Here is a 24144-nt window from a genome sequence, read left to right on the forward strand (position 1 = left end):
GGCATTCCCCGCAGTGGGCGGGGTCGGCGCGTGGATGGGCGGGGTCAGGCCCTCTGCTGGGCGGGCCCTCGAGGGGCGGGGCGGGCTGGAAGGTTCCGCGGCGCGATAGGGGCGGGGCAGAGCAGCGAGCGCGCCTGGGTAGTCGCCGTTGGTGCCGCCGCCGCTCCGCCATGGACGCGCGCAAGCTGAGCGAGCTGCGGGCCTTCGTCCGGCTGTGCAAGCAGAACCCGGGGCTGCTGCACACCCCGGAGCTCGCCTTCCTCCGCGAGTGGGTGGAGAGGTCGGTGCCGGGCCGTGGCGGGAGGCGGCCGTGAGGGGAGGAGGAGCGGGGGGAAGGGTGTTTTGGCGCGGGACGCGGTGTGAGGGGAGGGGGGCGCGGCCCCGCCGTGTGGCCGGGTTGGGGGGCGCGCGCGGTGTCGCCCCCGCGGGTCCAGCCCGGCCCTGCGGCCTCCTCGGCCCGGCCCAGCCCGCCGGGGGTACCACTGGCGCCTTAAAAAGACTTGTTATTTTTTTTTTGTTAGTTTTGTTTCGTTAACGCCGGCTATTCCTGTTGCAAAAAGCCTGCCCCCCGGCCATCTCAGTGGCTCAGCTTTCCAGGCTGGAAAGCCCCAGAGTAATACTTACAGAGCTAATTCTTGCATTACGCAGCAGAGTTGGCTAGCCTGTCTTAAAAAGAAGCCGAGTTTGTGGGGAGGTGAGTGGCGTTAATTTACACCCCGGTACCCAAAAGCATAAAACACCCGACAGCTACGGTTCCTGTCCAAAGCGTGTTTTGCTCCTTGAAGTTCCACGTATAAAGTAGTCGAAGTCTGTGCTCCCCCTGAGCCTCTTCAGACGTCTGCTGTTTATGCTGCGCGGGGCCCGTCGTAGCAGATGCTTCTCAATTAAAAATCATGTTTGGGTTCCACCCTGAGTGCCCAGAAACACCAGGCTGGAAGGGCTGAGGTCCTTTGCTGCTGGTATAGAACCCACAGGGCCCCTGTGTTTAGCTACAGTACCTCTGCTTGGCTTTTATGGCTGCTACTCTAAAGAACTTGGAGAAGTGAAGGAAGTTCTTGCAGGTGCACACTTTATGCAACAGGAGGTTAAAAGATTTTTATCCAGTGACAAAGTTTTAGAAAATTCGTTTTAGTTTGAAGGTATTTTAACTGTACTTCCTGCTGTATAGTATTTGTAATTAGTTGAAAAACCAGCAGGGTTTGTGTGCATGCGTATATATATATATATAAGTTAATACTGGCATTTTACAATATGCCCTCTAATGAAAATGTCTACAATGAGCTATTTATTAGTGTTTTTTTACAGCGATGCTTAAACTTTTTTATGCATCTGAATACTAGTGTGGTTGTAAAACCACTCCTATTTAACTTAACTTGGCTTTGCAGTACTGATAGTAGCTGCACCTGTGTGTAGGAAGGAGATGGATGTCTGTCTTACCCTGCTGAAGGTCTTTAGTTCCTTTTGCTGCTGCGTAAAAGACTTCAGTGCCTTACCCTAGGTTTCCTCCATTGCTTCTGTTGCCTAATTCTGAAGGTGCGGACAGAGTACTTTGAGAGAGAGGGAGAGGAAGGACACTGACTTCTTTTGGCCAAAGAAAGTGTTAGTTAGATGGTCACCTTTCCATTCCCTTTCTCCATATTAATGGGGAGGGCTCTATTTTGGAGATTGATTTTTAGAGTTATGCTTGGTGCTTTTCCTATAAGTATAAAAATTAGGTTTTAGAGCTGTGGAGTGTATTTTCATGTAAAATCTTCACTGGATGGCTTTATCTCAGAAGTAGAAAAATACTCCAGAGTAGAACCTTCTACAGCTCTCTGAAGTTTTCTGATTTTCCTCACATATTTGAGCTAAATATTTGCCGAAGTTATACACTTGGTAGATGGTAGTGGTAGCCAGATCACTTTTCATGTAAAACTGTCTGGAAGTCTGGTGGGTTTCCCTCTGCTTTTCTGTAGTAGTACTGCTTGCCGTAGGACTATTAAGTGCATTTATAGGCCCTTCTTCTTTGGAAACTGCTTGAAACAGCATGGCCTGGCTTCAGGTGGAAATAAGCTCAATAACTCTTACATCCCCCACTGGATTTTCAACTAAAATGCTGCTAATTGCTTTGATTTTTTTTTCTTAAACTTAATGATTCTAACTTAGATTATGCTAGCTACTCAGAAAGCCAGGAGATGCTTTATTTCTGACTAGCTGTTAATATTGCATCAGAAACCCTAAGTCTTACCTGTTTTCATGCGCTTGTTGTCTTCTAACCTTTATTCTGTCTAGCTGTTGTATTTAATTTCTGTATGGATGCTCTTCGTAGAGAAAGCATACAGTAGTGTGTGACTGTGTTTGGAAAGTGTTTTGACATCCCTTTTAGTCATGCTAATTTTTTCATAATTACATAAAAATACAAATGTTTTACTTGAATTATTATGAAATGAGTCATTAAAGGAAACGTGTTTCAAAACCCTGGAACTGAACAAAGAAACAATAGCAGTCCTTAGAAGTAAAGTGCAGAATCCCTAACTGATGAACAGGGCTTTTTGCCTTTTTTGTTGTTGTTGTTTTGGTCAAATAGACTTTGACCCTTTCGATTTCATGGCAATCCAGTTTCTTTCTAAAGGTAATTTTGCTGTCAGTGATAAAAGTGGATGCAGAAATAACAGTTGCAGCTCTTCCAGCAAGTCATGAACACCACACTTCTTGTGGCTGTGATGAGTGGAAGAATGCAGTCATTGTTGCAATAGAGTCCTGACAACTCCCAGGAGTTGTTACTGGCATTGCACAACTCTGTTTTAGTTTATTATGTTTTATGGTTTTTTTTAATTAAACAAAGGATTAATTCAGAATCTATTTGTGTGTGTGTTCTTTTATACAGCTCAGTACCTGCCTTTTCCTCTGAGAGTATCTTGTGTGTTCCTATACTGTTGAGGTTAAATACATTGCAAACTTTGCAGATATCCTTGCTGTGCATTTAATCATTGTAATCAAATACTGAGTTGAGAGATTTTAGAGTAACTTGCTTTTGAATTGCTCTGGAATTGTAACTAGTTTAAGTAGAGAATAACAGGATAGCAAAAGCATTTCCAAGGACTGAGTGAAACCGTTAAGCCTTGGAAGTTGTTGAAATAGCATATTATAAAATGTGCATGTATATTAGTTAAACTGATCTCAAAACTGTTCCAAGCTTGGATAGTTTGGGGGGGATGTGAAGAAGACAGAGGATACTTAAATTGTTTTGGTCTCGAGGTGATTCAAGATGCCGGACTTAAAACCAGCTGTTACCGTGGGTATTAGCTATTATCACTGCTAAAGTGCTTTGTAATTTGTAGTTTTCTTTGTGCAGAAAAAAAGTTCCAAGGCTTCACTAGATGGTCCCTGTAGTCTTAAAGAGGTCTCTTTGGTTTTTACAGACTAGTAGAGTTATGTGTTCTATTGTCAGCCTACGAGGGTAAAAATTTAGGAGGAACAGTTACTGCATGTTCTGTGTGTTCTGCCTAGCTCTGTAATGATTTCTCAGACTGCAGTTGTTTAGTCCTTGCAGTATAACTTAGATTAAGTAATGTCAACATTCCAGGGACACATCTAGATTTTTGCAATAGCTTCACCACATGCTGGGGTTTGTCCCTTGTTTTTCCGTGTAAACAAGGAGTAGTTTAGTGCTGTTTGCTTGCCTTTTGCTGCAGGGCCTTGTGCCAGGACCTGTCAATCCTGTCGTCTCCTCTTCATTCTTCTGCCCTTTCTCCCCCAGTTCATCCCTGTCCTGGTAATGTCTCGCCTCATCCAGGTTTGTTTTCAGCCAGTTTGAGGCCTGGCTGTGAGACAGTGCTGCTGACAGCAGGGAGGAAAGAGGGAAGAATGGACTGCAGTAGCCTCACTTAAGGAGCTATAACTTCTTATCCTTAGGGTATAGTTTTATGTTGCACTAATTCCTGAAAGCAGATAGTCCTGCACCCTTCCAGTTCCTCCTGTCCACCCCTGTTTGCCCATGTCCTTCTCCTCTGCCCTGCATCCCATCAAACCAGTTGTGTGGGAGCCCAAGGAGCTGGTTGTGCCCACTGAGTTAATGGAAACATTTTTTTTGAAAACCATCGGTAGATGGGAACGCAGGGCAGAGGATGGGAGGGAATGTTACTCCTTGTGGCATGCTGCCATTAGGTATGATTAGATGTTCCATGAAACAGCTGGAGAATTCAGCCTGTGCTTACTCCTGGCTGCTAACCAAGATCGATATCATGTAAAAGTTTATTCTGTGTTGACAGAATGCTGTCTCTACAAAGAATGCTCCTTGATTGTAGCAGAGGGAAGGCATGAATATTGCAATACATAAGAGAAATGATTTTTTTCCTAGGCAGCAATTTTTTTTAATTGCATAAGCATTTTGACTCAGTCTCTTTACTTGTTTGACCTCTGTTCCAGAAATAATTCTAATTTTAGTAATATCTATAATAATAATATTTATTTTGATTCAAACATAAATTACATTTAAAGGAGAAAATCCATTTAAGCCAAGGAGGCAGCTTTTCGTGGTGAGAAGGGGGAGTGGGTGAAGGGTGATGTTCACGAGTCCAGATCTCAGTGGAGTTGTACAACAGACAGAGTGCTTTGTACTGCACTGAGAAAAGCATGGGGGATGTGTGCACAGTTTGCTGTTTTGAAAGTGAATTGGATCATCATGTTTTGTGTTACAACAGAAAGCTGAGATTATCAGGATTTGACTCAATAAAATACATGACATTATTTTGATAATCTTACTGTTTTGTTTTTTCTTTTCTCTATTTTACTGAAAAGTATGGGAGGCACAATTCCGCCTGCTCCAGCCAATACCTCCACAGAGGAGACAAGTAAGGTGAGATACAAAAAAATTTATCATTGAAAATTAATATTTGGATGCTGCAGAAATTACTGAGCAGCAGAAGGGGAAAAATTGTTGTCAGTTTTCACTCAGATAGGGTGGGTGAGTGTGACAATTCAGTCTGAAGCCTGCCCATTGTGTGTTGTAGATGACTTGTTACAGATGGCTTCCTAGTTTATTTCAAGGGTTATCATGCTCCATTTCCCTAATCCTGAATGCCTGATGTTCTCTGCAATGCAAATGCCAAACAGAGTCTTGACTTCTTTTTTTATGTTCGCACTGTCTGTTTATAAACCTCTTCTTTAGTCATTAGTGGATTAAATTATAATCTTTTCATGAGAAGAAATATTAACGAGCATGATAAGTAATGAAGTGAACAGTTGAACTATCAAATTTTTAACACAGTATTGTGGAAGAGATTTTCATTGGAATTTGTCTGTTTATTTTAAGGGAGATAATAAATTTGCCTTGTAGATATTTATATCAGGATTTTTTCAAGCATGAAATTCTTTTGGAAAAATGGATTTTTTTTTTTCAAATTTAACAACACCGTGGATGCTGGAATTACTGGCTGGTTTGAGCTATATGGAGGGATTGTGTGTATGTACTGAGTGTAGTCTGTGACACTGAAGACAACAAGCAGCTTATGTCTGTGATAAAGCAGAATGTGCTAAGTTATGGGTTTCAGATGAAATTTACTTAGAAGTTGATAAGAAAACCTTTGAAAATTTTTGAAAAAAACATTTTAAGTATGTATAGGTGGCAACAATCTCTGACCTTGGCAAATGGAAACAATATTTAAATCATAGTCATCAGCTCCTTGCTAAAGGACCTTAGCTTAATAGTATTAGATTGCGAGATTTTTTGATCCAGAGAATGTGTGAGGGAAGGCAGGAAGATTGGAGAGGTTGATTAGTAATCATTGCAAAACTGGTACTGAATTAGGTGTTATTTTGATTGTTTGGTTTTGATTATTGAATCACATAATTTGAAGGACAGGCTTTACCAATTACAGAAGTTCATGAGTCCAGATTTGGGCTGTGAAATATTTGCATACATGATAGACTTAATCTGAGAGGAGGAAAAAAGGAGATTAGTATCTTAAAAATAAAATGGTTCAACTGTAGAGTGATCTGATTTTTCTAATACATTGTTATTAATGAGAGTAGAAATAGATTATCAGTCAGAAATAATGTATGCTTACAAATATATTTCTCTCTCAGGGCAAAGCAGAGGAACAGCCAGAGGAGCCGGTTAAATCACCAGAACCAGAAAGTGAAGAGAGTGACTTAGGTAGGGAAAATAGATTACTTTATTGCATTTTGCCAATGTGAAAATTATTCTGAAAATCTCCTCTCTTTAGATGGTGCTTAGTCTTGTGTTTTGTTTTTCCTCCAGAAATCGACAACGAGGGAGTGATTGAACCGGACAACGATGACCCTCAGGAAATGGGGGATGAAAATGTGGAGGTAAGCACAATATTTTCAGTGTGGCAGTAGGAAAGATAGGGAGAGGTTTTGCATTTAATCAAGGATAGCAGCTGAGGGGGGATGAGTACTGTATTATCTGTGCAGCCAGCTGTTGCTTTGTCTCTTTTTCTTCTAAACAGAAAACTTACTAGCTTAAAATCACAGTTTTTCTTATTCAAGATTAGAGTCAATCAAAAAGTTCCACAAGGAAATCAGGTCAGAAAACAACAAAGAACCTTATCAAAACACCCATGAGAACTAGATACGTAGAATTCTGCCATTATTAAACTTAGCTTTTGTTCATTTTGTAGCCAAAAATATTGTTGGATAATGTCTTCGAGCTGAAAATAAAGGTTTTTGTGGCTTTTTTTGAACTGTGATTTCAATGCAAATTAAAATAAATATTCAGGAATTGGAAAACTGAAGCTCTTTCCTTTGGTGCTGTCTTAGCATGGTAATTCTGGCCTGGAATCTACAGCTTTTTTTTTTTTGTGTGTGTGTTTTTCATTTTATTTTGTTAGGTAACTGAAGAGATGGCGGATCAAGCTAATGAAAAGAAGATTGAAGCGATAAATGCTCTAAGCGAAGGTGATAAATTGTTTTTTAGTACATTTTCAAAGACATTAGGTTTCATTCTCCTTTAAAAGAAAAGTAAATATCTTGGGTCATTTTGAATGCTTCCAAGGAAGAGAAGACCCACTGCTTGTTCGATATTCAGAATTATCCAGAATATGAAAGCTTCTTGAAGTGCTGCCTTCTCAATGTCACTATAGTTTTGGGGAAGGCAGGAGAGGGGAATGAGGCACTGCAGCATCTTAATTACAAATTGATCATTATAGTACTTCCCTGCATATTATGATTAGTGTCTCTAGTGGTTTGTCTTAATGCAGCGAAAAGCTGTATAATGAAGATGTGACATCCTAATTGATTACATTCAAAGTTAAATGTTCCCAATTTAATTGGGAAAAGTCTCTCTTCTCATCCAGCATTAATTTTGGAGTGTGTATGTCAGTGCCATAGCAAGAGGGAGAAATTGATTTTCCTTTGTTGATAATTTTCTATCTAAGAAGTGCCTAGGGACTTAGCACCCTGTAAGGCAGGTTTGGGAATTTGGATGTAATTTCATTGCATAATGATTGAAACTTCACTGGTACTTATATTTAGGTGAACTTCAGAAGGCTGTTGACTTGTTCACAGATGCTATCAAGCTGAATCCTTGTTTGGCCATCTTGTATGCCAAGAGGGCAAGGTGAGTCATAAACTGCTGATGTATGTTTCTGCCTGTTATGTTATTTCCCTTAAGGTGTCTAAATATAATGGCAACTTGAGGATCTATGTAAACTTAAATCACATGAGGCAAAGAGAAGTGCTCATTTCATGCATTTTTCCTTATATGTGATTCACCAGATTTGCTGAAGCAGCCATATAAAGGATCTTGATAATAAATACAGAATGGTGTTCCAAAATGCATTGTGGTAATATTGTTAAGGAAACTTTCCTGTCTGACCTTCCAGGAGCCATTCTAGCAGTCACACTCACACCACCTGCCCTGGGCCTGAAGCCCCTTTGTAGCTACACACCCCACACTCATTCAGTCCAGGTGTCCTTGCTGTCTTGACCCTGGGTTTCCCATAGCAGAGGCTCAGACATCTGGATCCTTAAAATAATTTAATCATGGTGCAATAACAAAATAACAGCTCCCTCCGAGGAGGGACTCTGAACAAAGGAAGCCCTGGGTTTTTATGCCCTCACAGCCTTAAGTGTTGGAAGGTCTGGAGTCCTCAGCTCCTGCAGTGTCTCTGAGTGTCCAGTCACCTGGCTGAGCCACAGGTCCCTGGGCCTTTTGTTGTGCAAAGGTCTCTTCACCCAGAGCTCAACCTGCAGCTGCACATCAACCTGTCTGCACCAAATGTATTCCTCAGCATTATGGTTTTTAGTATGTTAAGATAGAGTAATGCTGGGTAATAAACATTTGTAAAATCTGAAGTTTATTCTGGGATTAAGATGATGATTGAAATGATATGCTGTTTAAATGCAAACTTAATTATGAATCCTGTGAATTCTCTCCCTGTCATACCTGCTAAATGAATTTGTTCACTGTGAAGTAGACCCGGTTCTGTTCAACACTCTTATGTTTGAATAGGACACATCTATATCTCAACCCATTCACTACCCTCCTTACTGTTAATTATGTCTGCCAGACTGCAGATGATGCATTGGAAACTGTCAGATTTGTTGTGTGGTAACCCTAACTTCATAATGCACAAACATCTTTATCTATCTAATTCTGGGCAGGTATGGGTTGCAGAAGCAGAAGTTTGGGGTTCTTCTCTTTTTACACCAAAAAAACTACTACCTGTGGATTATTTGATAGTTTACCGGGTCTTTTCCATAGCAAAGTATAATTCAAATAAATGTTCAACTTTTGGTGACTTTCATGAGATTAATTAGTGTCCTTTAACTGTTCCATTCTAGTACACCTTATCTGGTACCTTCCCTGCTGGTTTTTTCTTTTCCATATTAAACTTTTTGCATGAAACACCACCTGTGTGCCTTAATACATTGTTGTTGCCATCAAAACAGTTTTTTTAAAATCTCTTACAGTACTATATCTTCTCAGGGTTTAGCAATGAAAAATAAGAATGTTAGGGGACATGTAAAAGTTACCTTAATTTGGTCTGTTGTAGAAAGAAATGAACAATATATTAAGATATTGTAAAACTTGCCATGCTGATCCAAATGCTATGAGTAATTCACCCCTTGGATTTCGGTTCGGGGGGGGTTGTGCTGCCAGCAGCATTGGAACGTTTGTCACTGGTGAAGTGTAGCTTTGGAACACAGACACTTTGTCTATCTGTTTGTTTCTAGAAGACCATGTGTGACTTTGTGTTTGCTTTGTAACAAGCCTTAATGATGAAGTTACTTACAGGCATTATAATTGTTGATAAACTTTTCAAGTAGATGTAAAAGGACAGAAGGTCCGACTTGGAGTATGTTGAATATTGAATACTCTTGTCAATTCAGGAATGTTTTCTAGTGTCTCCTTCGGAGATTTTTAATTTGAAATGCCTGAACCTCCTAAAGTACCACTCTAATAGTCATCTGATATGCTTGTGTATTCTAAAATTTGCAGTTATTACACTTAACTGGCGAGGGATTGGGGCTGCTTGCTAGGTTTGTGTTTGTTTTGCTGCTTTTAGTTTTGATGCCTCATCTCCTCATGACTTGAGCTGTTGATCCTTGTAGCCTGTATAACTCTTCATGCTTTCTTTGTGTTACTGTGTTAAAGACTATGTAATATAGCATGCAGAATATTACTGTTGTTTTGTTCAAATTGCTAATTGCCATTTTCTATAGACTCCAGACACCGGTGGGGCTGAACTGTCCTTTGCATTTATGTATCCTTTCCTTCTGCACTAGAGTTATTCTTGCTGGCCAGGCTTGAGTCTGAACAACAAATGCTTTCATTTCTTGCTAATGATTCACCTACAATTCTGGGAGGGTGAGACTAAATTTTAGTGACTTTGTTACTGCTACAAAATCTTTTTTTAACTCAGCTCTTCAAATACATTATTTCACTAGCTTGCCTGTTAGTCATCCAAAATTATTTCCAGCTTAAGTTAGTAACTTGGTATTTCAATATGTACAATAAATGTTCTTGTTCCCACAGTGTTTTTGTGAAACTACAGAAGCCAAATGCTGCCATTAGAGATTGTGACAGAGCCATCAAGATTAATCCTGACTCAGCACAGACCTACAAATGGAGAGGGAAAGCACATAGGTAATGAAATGCACCTGTACTTGATACTGTCTTTACTTACTTGGAGGGAACAGTTTTGTTTATATATTCTCTCCTTCTCTGTGTCTCTGAACTGTCTGTCTTGTGCCTGAGAGCAGTAACTGTGAGCCAAGAAACCATTGTGCTGAGTATGTGGCTTAGAGGAAAGAAAGGACAATGGTGATTTATTGATGGCAATTTATGAGCAGTCCTGGCACTGTCTCTTTGTCTCTCTCTCTTTTTTAACATATCTTCTAATGGCTTACTGCTTTTCTGAAATATGAGATCTAGGGCTGTGTATTTTATTTGTTTTATTTGTTTGGAGGTCTTTTGGTTTCACCTGGGTCAAGGTTTTTTTTACTTACCTATAATTCTTGGACATCTTTGCTGTCCTTATTCCTTAGATCCTAGAGCTCTTTTAAATAGTAAATTGAAATGCCTACTTATTAAGGAACCATTTGTTGCAATTGAGAGTGGTGTTAAGCAAACAGTGTAGTTATTTAAAATGGCATTAAGCATCTCCCCCCAACTATAGTTTAACTGGGTTTTTTTTTGTTTTGTTTTGTTTTTTTTTAATGACAGTAAGTCAAAAAAAAGGTGATCCTTCTCATGGTCGGTATGAAAGTGGAAGAAGTAAATGTTAATAGAACTTAAAAAAAAAGTGTTCAAAGTGTAGTATGTTAATGTCTGCAGTTTTAATACACAGTGTGGAGCCTAAGAGTGAAAAGACTGGAGCATAGTTTGAATTAATACCTCTGTCTGTGAGCAGAAGTGCTTTGACCATTTAGTAATACTACCATTTGCTTAAATTTTTTATTACCTGCAGTTTGTATAAATTAATAGTAAAGAAGTGTGCACAGGAGCTTGTATGACCTCTTCAGTTAAGACATGGTGCATCCAGGCAGCTAGGAAGTTTGAGTGTTGAGTAAACTTGAGGTAGTGGTGGTATAGACTTGTACAGAACACTGAACGTTTAGTTTTACACTGAACATGTGCCTAATAGTGCAGAATATTTTATTAGTGTGCTTCACATGTTTAGGTAACTTCTTCCTGTTAGATCCTTCTTGTTTATAGCAGACAATGACACCAGCTCACAGAGGGTTTTTTACTCATTGTTACTTCAAACAAAAGTTACTCTAAGTGTCTGAACAAGCAAGCAAGAATCCTCTAATGGTATTGTGGTGTGCAGCTTAGAGGAAACAGCATGATTATTAAATGTCTATGAGTCCTTGTAACTCTAGGTAAAAATTCTGAATGCTGCATGATTAAATATTTTGAAGAGCTGTAGGTGTTCAGTTTGCTTTTTCCTTCTGAATGTTGGTGTCTTCTGCATTCCAGACTTCTTGGCCACTGGGAGGAGGCTGCTCATGATCTCGCATTAGCTTGTAAACTGGATTATGATGAAGATGCCAGTGCCATGCTGAAGGAGGTGCAACCAAGAGTAAGTAAGGAAGAATGTTGGAGATCTCTCCTGTATTTTTCTGAGTGACATTGCTGCCTTCATGTTCTTCACTAATATGCATTGCCTGGTGAAAATGTGTTCATATGTCATCTGACACTGGAAACTGAGTTTTTAAACCTTCTGTCTTCAGTCACAGCTGTTTATGGCTGCGTAGAGAAATTGAGTCTGTAAGACTGGACGTGTAACTGAAATATGAAATATGTTTCTTTTTAAAATTTTAACAGAAGAATCTGGAGCAGTTGAAGTTTACCAGGTATTTTAGAATCTAGACTAAAAACATTCAGAAGAGCAAGATAACATTGATAATGGATTTTTTTCCAAGATGTTTCTGAATTGATCAAAGCTTTGTCCTAAGCACGTTTTCCAAAGGAAGCATTTTGCTGTGGTTTGTACTTTCTTTAGTCTGCCCCATGAGGGCAGCCTCAGCTCTGCACGACTGGTTTTCAGCTGTTCTCGTGTGGCTGACCCCAGCATTCTTCTAAGGAAGAACTTCTGTGTAACAAACGTAACATTGTTGATAGCAGGCTTTCTTTTTCATCTATTTCTACCCCTTCCTTTGAAGTGGTTGAGACACCACAGATGGCAGTAGTTGTGTTGTATTGGGTTTACAAGGGAAGTTTGGGGGAAGGTGGAGACTGCAGGGCTTGCCTCTTGTAAGAAGAGACATGAGGCTGCCCCTGTATCAGATGGAGCCAATTCCAGCTGGCTCCTGACCTGACTCTCCACTGGCCAAAGCTGATCCAGTCAGTGATGCTGGTGGTGCTTCTGTAATAACATGTTTAAGAAAGGGGTTAAAAATGCAGCACAACAACTATGAGAGAGAGGGAAATAAAGAAGAAAAATATGAGAGAAACAACCCTACGGACACCAAGATCAGTGAAGAAGGGAGGGAGGTGTGCTAGGCATGGGATCAGAGATTCCCCTGCAGCCCTTGGAGAAGGCTGTGGTTAAGCAGATTGTCCCCCTTGAACCCACGGAGGCCCACAGGGGAGCACATATGGAGGATCCCTGCAGCCCATGGAAGATCCCATGCCAGAGCAAGAGGATGAGCCTGAAGGAAGCTGCAGCTCATGGAGAGTCCACACTGGGGCAGGCTCCTGGCAGAAACTGCAGTCTGGGGAGAGGGGCCTGTGCAGAAGCTGGTTTTCTGGCAGGAGCTGTAGCTCCTGGGGGACCCATGATGGAACAGTCTGTTTTTTAAGGACCCTGTGGGGAGGACCCATGCTGGAGCAGTTTGTGAAGGGCAGTATCCTGTGAGGTGACCACAAGCCGAGGCTGGAAAAAAGCTGTGAGGAGAAAGGAGTGGCAGAGCTGCAATGTTGTGAACTGACCACAGCCCCCGTCCCACTGTGCTGTTCAAGGTTGGGGGAGGAGGTGAAAGAGCGGGGGAATGAAGCAGTAAAGTTGACCTTTGTGAAGAAGATGGTTTTAGTTTTGTCTTTTTTTCTCATTGTCTGACTATTTTTAATTTGCAATAAATTAAATTAAGCTTCCCCATGTTGACTCTGTTTTGCCCATGATGGTAGTGGATGAGTGATCTCTGTCTTGAGATAATCTCAAGCCAGGAGCTTCTCCATCTTATTTTCTCTCACTGTCCTGTTGAAGAGGGGGAGTGAGGGAGTGGCTTAGTGAGCATCTGGCAATCAGCCAAGCTTAACCCACCACATACATAAACATTCCTGTGTCTAATAACTTAAGCTTTCCATTTTTCTACCATGTCTTTGTAGAAGATGCTGTCTCCAGCAAAATGACAATTGAAACCATTTCACAACCTATTAGTCTTCTGTGTTGGAGATTATTGATCTGTGGTTAATGTAATTAAGTCTTAGGTCTCAACTCTTTTTTTTAAAAGGTATACTTAATGCTTGGCTGAGGGGGAACCTTCTATTTCCCCATTAATCAGCTGATGCACAGAAACAGCGGAGTATCTGTGATACATTGATGTGTGGTTGCCAACTGCATGGGAATTTGTGTATGTAGCTCAAGGAAAAATGTATGATCTTTTCATGGGTGATTTTTAAAATTGTTAAGTGAAGATGATTTGTTCACCTAATTTATTTGCTTCAAGCTTTCCTAGAACTTTTTACTTTGTAGCACTTTCAGCTAAAAGTCTGAGTCAAATTCTAAAAATATTTAGTTCATTTTGATAAATACTTCGAAATAATGAAAATCCGAACTTTGGAAGCTCTTTATGCTTCATTAAAAAGAAAATAGGACACTTCTCTCTTAATGAGCCATCGAATGGCAGTAACATGAGGTTCTGATAGCACATACTGCATTTGATCTCAGTCAGTCCTGCTGCCTGCAGTGTGCTTTCTCTGGCAGATACACTTCAGGAATAATGTGGTCTTGAATGAGTATCTCCCATCTAAAATAAGTTATATCAAAGCTTTGCTGCTCATAAAATAATTTCTTCCTTTAAAGAGTATTCTAAAAGAATACAAGAGTATCCATTGTCATAGTAGTATCTCTGTTCTTGCAGTGTGATTTTGCTGTGTGTTTTTTTGTTACAGAAGTGTTGGAGAGCAAACATTGTACACGATTTGTGAAATAACAAACCATTTTTTGCAGTGATCTGTATGGATACGTTCCGTTTTCAGGAAAGCAGTGCTGCAGTTAGTTCTGTTGTTAAATGAGCCCTGACAGAGGAGCCTTAGGGAATTCATTGCTAACTCCTCTCTTTCGCTGGGGCTGTAAATTTGATACACTTGAGAAAAAGTTAGTGATAGGAGGCAAACTTCCTCCCCACCAGCCCTTTCCTGGTTTGGTTGAGGAATTCTTTGGTCTGCTTATGTGCTGTAGAGGCATCTGCAACAGCATAACATTATCTATAGAGTGTGTGTGCACAGGGGAAATTATACTTTCTGCTGTGCCCTTTTTCAGGGTACTTGCTGGTTTTAGCCCTGGAAAAATCACTATTTCAACATAAAAGCATGAGGGGACATGGAATGATAATGTGTTTAAGTTCTAACTATGGCACAAGTCCCCAAACTATTGCAAAAAAAGTATACTAGAGTGCATGTTCTGGTGAATGCAGTCAGGGCTGAGTAGACATGAATAACTGATTGCCATGGGAAGAAAGTAGCAAATGGCTCCTAAACCAAAGAGGCTTTTAGGATGTAAAATGAGATCTTAATTTTCTGGTGAAAAGCCTGCATGTATTTTGTATTGAAATACATTGTGTGATATACTAGAAATGTATATGAAGTTTTGGTATTCTATTGTTACAGGCTCAGAAAATTGCAGAACATCGACGAAAATATGAGCGGAAGCGTGAAGAAAAGGAAGTCAAGGAAAGAATGGAGAGAGTGAAGAAGGCACGGGAGGAGCATGAAAAAGCACAGAGGGTGAATATTTAGGCTTTAATATTTCTTAATAATTTGGAGAGTGTTGTTTTGGTTATAATGAATTGCAGAGAAAAAGAAATTAAATTTAAAGTCTTAAATTTTAGAGAGTTGGTTTCTGTCTTGATTACTTGACCAGTAATGAAACCTGGAGAAGAAGGCATTTTACTGCATCTGTTTTTATAGCTTATGACAAAAACAGTGTCTGGAATCTCCACTAATCCTGTATTTCAAAAAGTCAGTTATTGTAAGACTGTTCCGGAATAGTTTTCACTTACGTATCTCAAAATGGGAGGGTTTAAGTTCAGGATAATACTCTGCTTCTTTTCCTCAATTCCTGATGCAGTTTGCTTGTTTTTTCTTTGTGCTGTAGTGATATATTTTTATACACTGGGGGTGGGAGTTCTAAAAATACAGTTGGGGAACTAAAACAAATCATACAGTTCATATTCAGTAAAAACATATTCTGCGTAACTTACCTGCAATAACATACATCAAGAAGAGTAGACAGCTACTTCTTGTCAGTGGTTTTGTACATAGTGAAGTGCTTTGTTTATTGTGGTAGCCTACCTGCCTGAAACAGTCTTGGCTATTTTTTTTTCTCCTAAACCCAGTTGAGCAGTAGCAAACAGGCTGCAGTTCCATTGTTTTGTGTGGAATGATGTGCTTTCATCTGCAGGAGGAAGAAGCAAGACGACAGGCAGGAGGAGCTCAGTTTGGTGGCTTCCCAGGTGGCTTCCCAGGTATTTTATTTTTAAGCACCAATACTTGAGGTAGAGGTGGCTCTTGTTTCCATATGGAGTATTATAACTACAGTTTTTACAGCATTTGTTCTCAAGACAGAGAAAAAAATATTTTATGACTTTTAGAACTTGTCTACAAATAACTCTTGGAGCACTAGTGGGAAGAGGGATGGGATTCTTTCTCCTAAAGAAGATTGATGCTATGTAGCAAGTAGAGGGAAGACAGAAATCAATAATTGATAGTTAACAGAATGAAGGGATTTAGGTCTAGGTAAACAAAGAAGTAGAATTTGCTTGATAATGTGTTGAAAATCCAGAATAAAAATGTTTTCTAAATTACCCGGGGTGCCTTGGACCCATTCTGCTTAAGAACAATGGTTTTACAGTTGAAAATTTGGATTGAATATTATGGAAATCTGTGCTGGTTGCAAGCTATTGTTGAACAGAAGAGTTTTTAAAGGAGGTAGTGCAGATTATCTTATAGAAAAGTTGTCCTTGGCAGTTCCACAAAAATCAGACTTTCCATGTTATTTTTTGGTAGAATGAACTGGTGAGAAACAAAAGTAAGTACTAATGCTCTTGAAGATTGAGATGTAGTTGAGGTAGGGTATATGTGTGCTCCAGTTGGATCAGCAGCCAGATAGAGATGATATGTACCATGCTCAGCACAGCTAGGGAAGCTGCTGATTAAGGATTCAGTAAGAGAACCTCAAGCATTTTTTTTTTTCCTTTGGTGGTATAATTTTTTCAAACCTGAAGTTCCCACCAAATATGGAATGTACCGGGATATACTACTACTGATCTGCCTTTGCCCTGAATTGTTCACCCCAGGCATTCAAACTCCTCATTTTCCTGGGCTTTGGACCCACCTGATTTAAGTTAACCAGAAAAATAACTGTACTCATTACAAGCCTCCTATTCAATTGGGTTAAAAACACAGATGAAATAAGATGTAGGTCTTCACAGAAAGAGAAGTTGAAGACCCTGCTTTCAATTCAGTGGACCAGCTGTAGCATTATGGAAGACATGGCCTTAGAGATGTGACAAGGACAGTATGTCTTAGTCTCAGTGAGCTTCCTGTACAGATGAGTTAAATGTTTTTCATCATGCATTTTTCTTGTGTTGGGTTTTCAGGTGGATTTCCTGGGGCTATGCCTGGAGGTATGCCAGGAATGGCAGGTATGCCAGGTCTCAATGAGATTCTCAGTGATCCAGAAGTTCTTGCAGCCATGCAGGTGAGTATTTCTTAAAATCAAAGCTACATGTTTTGAATGAGAGAAGAACAGCACTTATGAGCTTAAGGGGAGGGAGGAAGATGTGACCTGGAAAGCAATGGAAGGCTTGCTTATTTCTGTTGTAAAATTCTTTCCTTGTGTATGTGACGCCAGCCTGTCTGGATTCACTGTTAGCTATTTTTCAAACTAGTGGGAGCTTAATCAAAGATGACACACACACACACACACACACCCCCTGTTCTGTGATAGGCAACACTATGTGCTGTTTACAGTTTGTCATGTCTTTAGAAAAAGTCTCTCAAATGGTCATTTCCATTCACTGCCCAAACAAAAAATTATTGCTATTGCTATAACATAAGATATTGCAGTAATGTTGAGATGAGGATTGCCTTTCTCTTAGGGGGTTAAGGGTATGGTTTTTTCAAGAGACAAAGTAGTATCAGAATAGTTTTGCATCTTGGCATTTTCTGAATTCATGTTCATAAAGCTTACTTCTCTAGTAGACTTGATTAATTGCTCAATTAACTAATTGCTCAGTGTCATGACTAATTCTACTCAAGAAAAGTATTCCAGCAGATTAAATGGAACATATCTGACAACATCAGTTTTAAGAGCAGGTGGGCTAGGAAAAATTGGAGCCATGTAGTTGTATTTGCATGCTAATATGATCAAGTATAAAGGAGTCTTGTTTCTTTTTCTGGATTGCTGTGGTTAGAGTTACATGTTGTTCTCAGTTCATTGAAACAAAGGCACCACAAGGGTACCTTACTCAGAATGCCCTGGAATCACAAAAAAAAAATCATCACTTTCCATGTGATTTCATGGGTTCCCTTAATGGTTGCTGATGTTGGGAGACACACCTTTACTTACATGGCCACAGTCAACAGCGTTGACTTGAATGCAAATCATCCAGAGAAGGCTCTTGACTTGTAGTTGTGTTCCTTACCTGGCTAATTTATGCTGTAATACAGGAGTTTGCAATTAGAGTTGCTGAAAACAGAGTTTTAAGGTGCAGCTAAATGTTATGTGCTTGCCACATGCCTTTAAAAAGACTCCATTGCATGTTGATCTATATACTCCAACATAGGGTAGGACTCTGTTGCAAGAATGTGTGTTGACAATGTTTTCTGATAATGCAGGCAGGCTTTAACATGTACAACCTGTCAGCAAAGCCTTGAGTCTCTTGCTGACCTCTTTGTACAAACTTAACATCTGGGTATGATTTATTTAGCATTCCCACCTTTTCCTAAAATATCCAACTCTGTGTTCTGGTCTTCTCTGAATTGACAGTGTAGGCTCTAGTCTTAAAAGACAGTAGTTTCTACTGCTTGGCTTCTGCTCAGTGCAACTGTGAAATATGTTGATGGATAATGTTATCTGGCAGCTATTATGTCTGTTATCTGAGGTGTTACAAAAAAGTCTGAAGATACTGAATCACACAAGTCACTCCCAAATTGCTGTTTTAACTGATAGTGTGTAGAGGCTTTTCATAGTGAGGAGTTAGTGCTGAAAACTGGAGTATTCTGAGAGTAAAGACCACCACCTCAGTCTTTTTAGATTTGCTATCATTTCATCATCTTTGAGACTATTCTCCATGAGTTAACACTGAAATATGCCTGAGTCTTTTAACATCTCAGTAAACCTGACAACTGTGTGTGCCTGAACACGAGCTAAATTAAACTGGTTATCCTGTCAACTTCATCTTATCTGTAGAAGCAACCAAAGAGCCAGGTATGGCTGCTTATGGACGTGTTTAGGGAAGTTATTGCTCACCATTGACGTAAAGATAAGAATCTTACCTGCACTAGATGACCCTGCCTTGGTAGTGGGGCTGGACTGGATGATCTGCAGAAGACTTATTTCTTTAGGATGTTTCCTTTTTTTTTTTATTGTCACTGATATTAGTCTTCTAAGCACTAAAGACTCAGAGCAGCAAAACTTCTTTAGCATTTCTTTTCACATCTTCTTAATGACAGTAAGTTGTGACAGTTTGCAGTGGCTTTTAATGCGTGTAATTTTAGCTCATTTTCCCCTAAGCCTTTTAGTCTCCAGAAGAATTGACTGAAATTTTAGTGTTTTTCTTATTTTACTGTTTTGCCTGTCTAGAGGATTCTTTAGAATTTCTTATCTTGCATGTGCAACTGCTTTCTATAGACACAACACGACATTTGTGTTTTGAGTCACGTAGTTGTTCTTTTTATAAGGAGTGATGTGCAAGATGAACCTATGGATTCCTTATTTGACATGTTAGCTATATGTTAGACCCAGACTTCCACCAAAATATGTAAGCTGGAAACAAAAGACCACTGATAATTTTTTTCTTAGAAATATTTTTCATCCTTCTGTAACTAGACACTAGGTCATTAGGAAAACATTAGAAAACTGAATGTCTCCCTAGTGTCATTTAGAGAACGGTTGCCATTCCACCTTATGTACTAAACACTTCCCTATGAAAGTGTTGATATCCTCAGTCTTAAACTTTATTTTGCTAATGCTGCTTATCAGTGTGAAACCTTGGATGTGTATAACATTTTTGTAAACACCATCTAAGGCTGAGAGCTTCGAAGTCGCACAAGTACAGAATCGTTTGCTTGCTGTGAATTTATAGGACCATGAAACATGTAGCATAAAATGGGATATTTAACATTCATTTAGGTGTGCTTTGACGCAAACCAGTGACTAAGCTTACTCAGCTTTTTGTTCCAGATTCATACATAGGTGAAATCAGATTTAATGATGTGACATGATCTTTATAATCACATACCCTATTTTGAAATGAATTCAAGAAGTTTTAGGTTGGAAAGCCTTCATTTTTTCTCTTGCATGGGAATACAGTAAAGTGGAGAAAATATGTCTAGTCTCTGTGTTCTGGACTTCAGCATTCCATTTTTCATAGACTTTGCAGATTATCTTTTGTGAGGAAGACAACACACTTGTAAATCCTCCAGTTGGTTTAGGAACCAAGACTAGACTCTTGGTTCCTAACGTGTATAAGATATACCTGAAGTGCGTGGGTAATTTCAGGGCAAGTCCACACCTACCAAATGCTGTTTAGGATCAGACTTGTTAAACAGTTTTGAATGGTACACACATGGAGCTGCTTCCTTCTTCAAAATGCATTTGCAGAATGAACAGAAATAATGCAGTAGGTGTAGCTGTGTTTAATAGCTCCTGTTCTGGAGAAACAGAACTCTTATCCTATTCCCCTTCTCACACAGTGAGCTATTAGGGTAACCAGTCTAGTAATGACTCTGGTGTTTACTGACACAGCTTTAACAACATGCACTGTATCATCGGATTCTCTTTACAGACTTCCTGCCAAAAGTCTAATGTAGTCTTGTCATGTTAAAAGCTGAGCAAGACTAGGTTCATGTGGAACCACGTAACCACTAACTTTTGTAGACTTGTTTTACAAATGCTCTAATTTTTTTTTCTCTTTTTGTCCTGCAGGATCCAGAAGTTATGGTTGCATTCCAAGATGTTGCGCAGAACCCAGCAAATATGTCCAAGTACCAGAACAATCCCAAGGTCATGAATCTCATCAGTAAATTGTCTGCCAAATTTGGCAGTAAACCATAAAATCCCTGGTTCTTTAAAAATCATATCTGAAGGATTGGATTTGGCTAACCAGTGTTGCAATAAAACAAACCACTTTACCTCTGATCTTTTTAAGAAGAGGAAGTTCTAAGGAGAACTGCTCTCTAGCCCCAAGCATTTACTTTATTCAATTATTGGTTTATAGAAACCCAAATTGTATTCAGATAACCTAGTTTCAACCATCCCTTCTTGTCCAAGAGTTGCAAGCTTTTATTATAAGTGTTACAGACAGTTTCCTCTGAATGAATGCTTCTGTGAGAAATTGTAATATTTCAGGAGTGTAAGATAAAAACATGCGAATTTTTTTTTTAATTTTTTTTTAAGGGATTTTTTTTTTTTTAAGAGGAAAGAACTTTAACAGTTGAAGTCTGTCTTAATCCCCTTTGGACAGAAAAGTTGGCCTAGTCACAAGTAGCAAAGGTGGGACAAGTCTGAAGAATTAACTGGATAAAAGAATTGTCTGCAAATACAGTGGTTTTTTTCCTTTTTTTAAATAGGTGACTGACTTTATGTAGCTATTATCAGTGTAATCATGCTAGCTAGTTACACACTGGAACTTCTGGCAGTACTGCAAATATTGTATCATTTTTGATCACCACAACTGTGCAGGAAAGGTACAACCCTATCCTTTGTGCAGCCTGGCATGATGTACGTATTGCAGAGGCCACAGAGGTTTTGTTACTTGTTCAATTCTTGTCCAGCACCTTTATGTAACATTTTATTTATAGTCTGGGTCTGGGATAGCAGCTCACTGCCTGTGCTTGTGCTCCTGTCCTTTCCCAGTTGGCAGGTCCTCCACTGGTTGCACTCGCCCTTCCTTGGGGCCATGCTTACCAGGTTACATCTATTTGGAAACTTTAGGGAAGGAATGTTGTTCCCATCACTACCTCTGTCCCACTGAATGCAAGCCATCCAGAACATGTACATGCAGAGTTATAAATCGGTGAAGGGGAGAATTCCCAATGAAATTGCAGCTCTGGGTTCTGAGTCTGTTTGAGTCCTTACATGCTTACTGATTAAAATGTCTTGGTCAAAGTCCTGCTGTCTCTTTAGAGGTGATGACTCTTTCTTCACTGCATTCTGTAGTCTTCCGTCTTTTCTTGTATCCTCTTCTTTGAAACAAAGCAAAGCCCCAAAAGAAAAAAATCAAAACAAAAAGCTGTTGTGGTTTCATACCTCCATGGTTTGTAGGTATGGGATATGGAGGAAAAGGTGAAGTAATTGGAGCAGACAGAACATTCTTTAACACTTGCAGTTTAACAGCATGGGTATCCTTGAAGCAGTGTCTGTGCTGACGATGTCCAGTGGATTTGTCTACCAATAAAGACAAAGTTGTTGCTTGTTTGTCTTAGCTAAAACATCTTTCTGTGGAAAAAATAATCCTAGTTACCTGTTCAACACTTGAGTCTCAAGGTTTGTATTACTTCTTTGTAATTCTGTATCTTAAGCCATAACTGATGTTACCATTTTGAAACAAATCTGGTTTGGTGTAGGAACTCGACAATGGTTGCAAAAAAGTAAATCCCCAAATGCTTTTTCTCATACTAATGACCTTGCAGAATGAAATGTGAATCTTTTTGCTTAAGAAATATAGTTCTGAATACTTCTCTTAGCATTTAAAAAATAAAGTATGGTTTTGAAAAATACAACTTTTTGGGTTTGTTTAACTTTCTGATAAAACCTATTTTGCTTAAATTAAATGTGGAAGTGCTTTAATTAAACTGGTAAAGCTATGGTTTAAATTGGAACTAAATGCCTAAGGGCTTGTCTTCATGACCAAATGAACTCAAATTACAATGGCATGTTGCTGTGTGCCTGGCTTTTGTTCGTAGTCTTGATCTCCTGTTCCCAAGAGGCGATATGCAAAGTAGGTCACCCCTCACTGTAGGCTGAAACTTGACTTCTTCATTCAGGCTGGTGCTTATGTGTTGGGCACGAATTAGAGTACCTTGAATACAGATTTGTTCCCTACATTTTCCTGTTATTCTGTCTTGGCTGTTTGTATCTGTCTACCTATTAGTAGTCAAAAATAGGAAGTTATCCCTAGATAGTAGAAATGATCATATATGTGTCCTGCCTGCTTGCTTATGCATCAGTTGCCCTTTTGCAGAGTTGATTGGTTAAAGAAAACACTTTCCCTCATTTTGATGTTGACGTTAGCAGTTTAGCTGAATTCCTGTTCTTTGGGAATATGCATCCTATGACTTCTTTGGTGTGTGAGCTTTTGTTGGTTTTAGTGTTACCTCCAAATTAATTGAGGAGCTGTCTGGACCTCATCTGAGTTCCCTGAGTTGGCATGGGGCATGTAAGCAGCTAAACTCGTTTGAACAGAGGTGCAGGTACAGAAAGCTCACTGCATAGGAGATGAGCAAAGACAGTAAGTTCCAAATGTGGGATGTAAGTAGCTAAATGAGGATGTTGTCTTTCTCATTGCTTGCTCCAGTATTTACTGGCTGCTCCTTCAGGTTGTTTGTTCTGTTGCAGCACAGAGTAGGGGTGGTTCTTGTAATAATAATAATAATGTAATAATAATCAGCTCTGCTGGCAGTTTGACTCCCAAAGCTGTAAGTGGGTATTGATGTCAGCTAAGGTGGGGTGCTGCCAGGTGCTGACCCCAGTTCAGGTGTACCTTTCTGCCTTGTGAAGCAAGTCCTGTACTGCACTGTTTGGCTGATCCTATGCCATGGATTAGGTGACCTGGCCTGCCAAGGAGTACAGTGATACACCTGCAGCTGACTGGGAGCAGAGGGTCATAGCCTTGTTACTGTGTGTGTGAATCCGAGTGACTTGACTGTCCTCTGTCATTGACCTGCTGCCCCAAGGGAAAATAGGTGTCAGCTCAGTTGTCTCGTTCAAGCTGCTGTTGTTCACAGGGACCTCTGCATATTAATGTGGAGAATGCAAAGCTTGGTGCCTTTACCAGAATTTTTCTGAAAATTTCTCTTGCTTCGGTGTTGCCCTGTGAATAAATGCTCTTTGTCAAAATGGCTTGGATTGTCTTTGTTGGAAGGCAGTGATCAGATGGGCAGGAGCCAGACTGTCTCAAAGTTGAATGAAAGCAGGTGGGATGAGCCTGGGCAGAGCAATGATAGGCCAGAGGCAGAATGGGTCAATAAATGAGTATTAAAAAGCCATGTAAAGGTAAAACCATGTTATAGAAACAGCTTGTTGCAAGTACTATTTGTAGTTTAAAATGTCTTTAAATGTCACTTCATCTCTCTTGCTTGTTACTTTCATGGCTTTTCCATAAAGCTTGTACAAATAACACTTATGTATACCTGTACATCCCTCTTCTGTGAGATGGAAGAGCAAATAATATTATTATGGGAGCTCATGGCAACTGCTGTCCGAGCAGAGTCCTTCACCCAGTGGGATGGGAGGTTGTGAACCTAGCCTGAGTGAGCTGGAGCCAGGGTAGCTTTGGCATGTACCTTCCCATGGATCATGGCATGCTCCTTACTGGAAGTGTTTGCAGTCCCTTTGCAATCCCACAGGGCACCTAAGCTGAGGAATGCCTCAGTGCTTTCAGGGTTGTAAAGCAAGCAAGTTGTTGAACTGGCAGCAGAGGCCAGAGGGTTGCTTCCTTTAGTTTGCTGCAGGGCAGTCTGGTACTGTCAGTTACTGGTACTGAAGTGGATTGGTGTCCTGGAGCTGGAGGGTAGTTTGACTGGAA

General features: G+C 39.9%; 1 protein-coding gene across 2 annotated transcripts; it reads left to right on the forward strand.

Annotated features, from left to right (window-relative positions):
* The first annotated feature begins 98 nt into the window (after positions 1-98).
* Positions 99-22120, forward strand: ST13 (ST13 Hsp70 interacting protein). 2 transcript variants are annotated; one of them, XM_051784240.1, is made up of 12 exons: positions 99-280; positions 4780-4837; positions 6067-6136; positions 6242-6312; positions 6834-6900; positions 7477-7561; positions 9983-10093; positions 11429-11531; positions 14783-14899; positions 15576-15639; positions 16774-16874; positions 20325-22120. In XM_051784240.1, the coding sequence occupies exons 1-12, from the start codon at positions 171-173 to the stop codon at positions 20451-20453; spliced, it is 1086 nt and encodes a 361-aa protein (XP_051640200.1). In that variant the 5' UTR covers positions 99-170; the 3' UTR covers positions 20454-22120. The 2 variants fall into 2 exon arrangements, with proteins under 2 accessions (XP_051640200.1, XP_051640201.1); XM_051784241.1 differs by lacking the exon at positions 99-280 and adding an exon at positions 428-694.
* Positions 22121-24144: the final 2024 nt, after the last annotated feature.

This window comes from Manacus candei, unplaced genomic scaffold, assembly GCF_025592945.1.
Source record: "Manacus candei isolate 608988 ecotype Guabito, Panama unplaced genomic scaffold, ASM2559294v1 h1tg000018l, whole genome shotgun sequence".
Classification (NCBI taxonomy): Eukaryota; Metazoa; Chordata; class Aves; order Passeriformes; family Pipridae; genus Manacus; species Manacus candei.